General features: G+C 41.8%; 1 protein-coding gene across 1 annotated transcript in view; it reads right to left on the bottom strand.

Annotated features, from left to right (window-relative positions):
* Positions 1 to 2,370, bottom strand: part of TMEM181 (transmembrane protein 181) — a 106,734-nt gene that overhangs the window by 55,435 nt on the left and 48,929 nt on the right. Inside the window, 2 exon segments of the mRNA XM_011952763.1 lie at positions 307 to 428; positions 1,698 to 1,788. Coding sequence (XP_011808153.1) covers positions 307 to 428; positions 1,698 to 1,788 — 213 coding nt within the window.

Raw genomic sequence — 2,370 nt, 5'->3', positions numbered from 1 at the left:
AACATTCATTAGGGACACACTGGGCAGTAGGTCACACACACAGTAAAAACAAGTACCACGTATGCTCAGGGTGGCTGGCAGTCATGTGTGCATGCACTATGGATGTGTGAATGCATGTGTACGTTTGTAAGAATTTTCAAGGGTATCCACCTATAAAAATAAGTAAGTTTTCTCATGTCATCTTTGCTACGACTCCATTTTTTTCACTTAAGAACAATTTCTCAAAGCCTCTTACCATGCTATCTTCTACAATTAAATGTGTACGCAGCCTGAGGACTGACTGTAGGGCTTGCTCCACACACTCACCCCTGCACATGTGAGGGTCCTTGTCCGGTTGTGAACTTTGTTATGAATGTACATCGTGGTTCCATCTTGAGCTACACCATCGACTTTTACAGTCATGGGAAAGCTTGTCTTAATGGAAGTTTCTACAAAAGAAAAAAATTCAGTGTTAGAGACCATGCCAGGCACATCACACCTACGAAGGTGCCTTCCTGGCTCTGTAATGACCTTGGAGCCAGGAAAAGACAGAAAGCCCGTAAGGTCCTTAGGCCACACTGGCCTCAGCACATTTGAAAATCTCTTAATTGCCCAGCAAACAAAGCCTTTCCATTAGATTCCAACCCAACACCCAGGGGGTCTATGTCAAAACCTACACTTCAGATCCATCAGTTTCACTTCCACTTCACGCACAAAAAAAGGGTAAATATTTCATGGCTAATGAATTTATATTTTTAATTTCTCACATACATTTTTAACTTAACAAATCCTATACCAAAAATAGAAACAGATTCCTTATTTCTTCTAATTACAGGTTTTTCCAATTATATTCATTTAAAAAATCATAACAAAATATAAAGACGGATTAAACACTAAGAATTTCACCACCTAGAGATAATCACAATTCATTTTTTGTGTCTATCCTTCCAGACCATTTTCTAGACATACGAATACCTAGTAATGTGAATTTTTTGCTTTCTGAAATGGTACAAAGAGGGGATAATTTTTTTGTAATATGTATTTGTTTCACTTCATTTACTGGGGTCATGGGGTTATCTTTTCAAATTCTTTCTCAACCACAGTGTCTCATGTGAACCACAGAACAGAAAATGATTTGGGTCTCTTCTCCATTCTCCCCAGGATGATATAAATCTAGTGCCACTGTAGATTGACAGAAGCTAACTCATCCTGAACAATGGATGCATTAGGGGAGGGTTTCTCAGCCTCTGTATAATTGACATTTTGGGCCAGATAATTCCTTGTTGTGGAAGTGGGGGGGAGGTGTCGGCATCTCTGCCCTCTACCCACTAGATGCAAGGAGTACTCCCTCCTCCTCTCCATTTGTGACAAAATTGTCTCAAGACATTGGCTAGTGTCCCTGGGGGGCCAGAACCATTACTTTAGGGCATCAGGTCTTAATCCTCTCCCAGATCCTCACTGGAAAAGGCTGGCAGCTGTAGTGCCGACACCATGCAGCCACTGAGCTAAGCTGACCAGGACTCTACGGAGGATGTGTATCTGTCGTAACTTTCTCTTGCACTGGAAGACATTTAAGGGGTTTCCAACTTGTTGCTATAATAATGGACATCCCCATACATCTATCTTTGAGCACTTGTCCCAATATTCTGAAGTCAACATCTAAAATACGATGTTTCTTCGTACAAAGAAAAATCATCCCAAAATGTCAAGCTCCATACCTTTTGATTGATCCAACTCAACAACACATGTCAGCCATAGTTGCTGATTGTATGTAGACAGTGGATTTGAAAGTATTTGAATTGGCTTTAGCTGAAGAAAAAAAAACAAAGTAATCCATGTGATCTTTTCATTGAGTCTACCAAATACCTCATCATGTTAACACACAAACTTTACTTTTAGCAAAAAAGGCTTGAGTGTTAGCTCTGAAACAGAAATATGTGAGGTTTTCCTTTTTCTTTTTTTTTTTGAGACGGAGTCTTGCTCTGTCGTCCAGGCTGAAGTGCAGTGACGCGACCTCGGCTCACTGCAAGCTCTGCCTCCTGGGTTCACGCCATTCTCCTGCCTCAGCCTCCTGAGTAGCTGGGACTACAGGCGCCGGCCACCATGCCCAGCTAATTTTTTGTATTTTTAGTAGAGATGGGGTTTCACCATGTTAGCCAGGATGGTCTTGATCTCCTGACCTCATGATCCGCCCTCCTTGGCCTCCCAACGTGCTAGGTTACAGGCGTGAGCCATGGCACCCGGCCATGAGGTTTTCCTTTCAACAACATAAATGACATTCTGCCTTCCAGAAGAAGAAAAGACTAACTTCCAGCTCCAATTCACGTCTGTCTCTCACAGAAACCTCTTTTTTTTTTTTTTTTCTTTTTTGACACGGAGTCTCGCTCTGTC

The sequence above is a fragment of the Colobus angolensis genome, unplaced genomic scaffold (assembly GCF_000951035.1).
Source record: "Colobus angolensis palliatus isolate OR3802 unplaced genomic scaffold, Cang.pa_1.0 Scaffold35, whole genome shotgun sequence".
Taxonomy (NCBI): Eukaryota; Metazoa; Chordata; class Mammalia; order Primates; family Cercopithecidae; genus Colobus; species Colobus angolensis.
The sequence above is the reverse complement of the archived record's forward strand: the minus strand, read 5'-3'. Positions and strand labels throughout refer to the sequence as shown.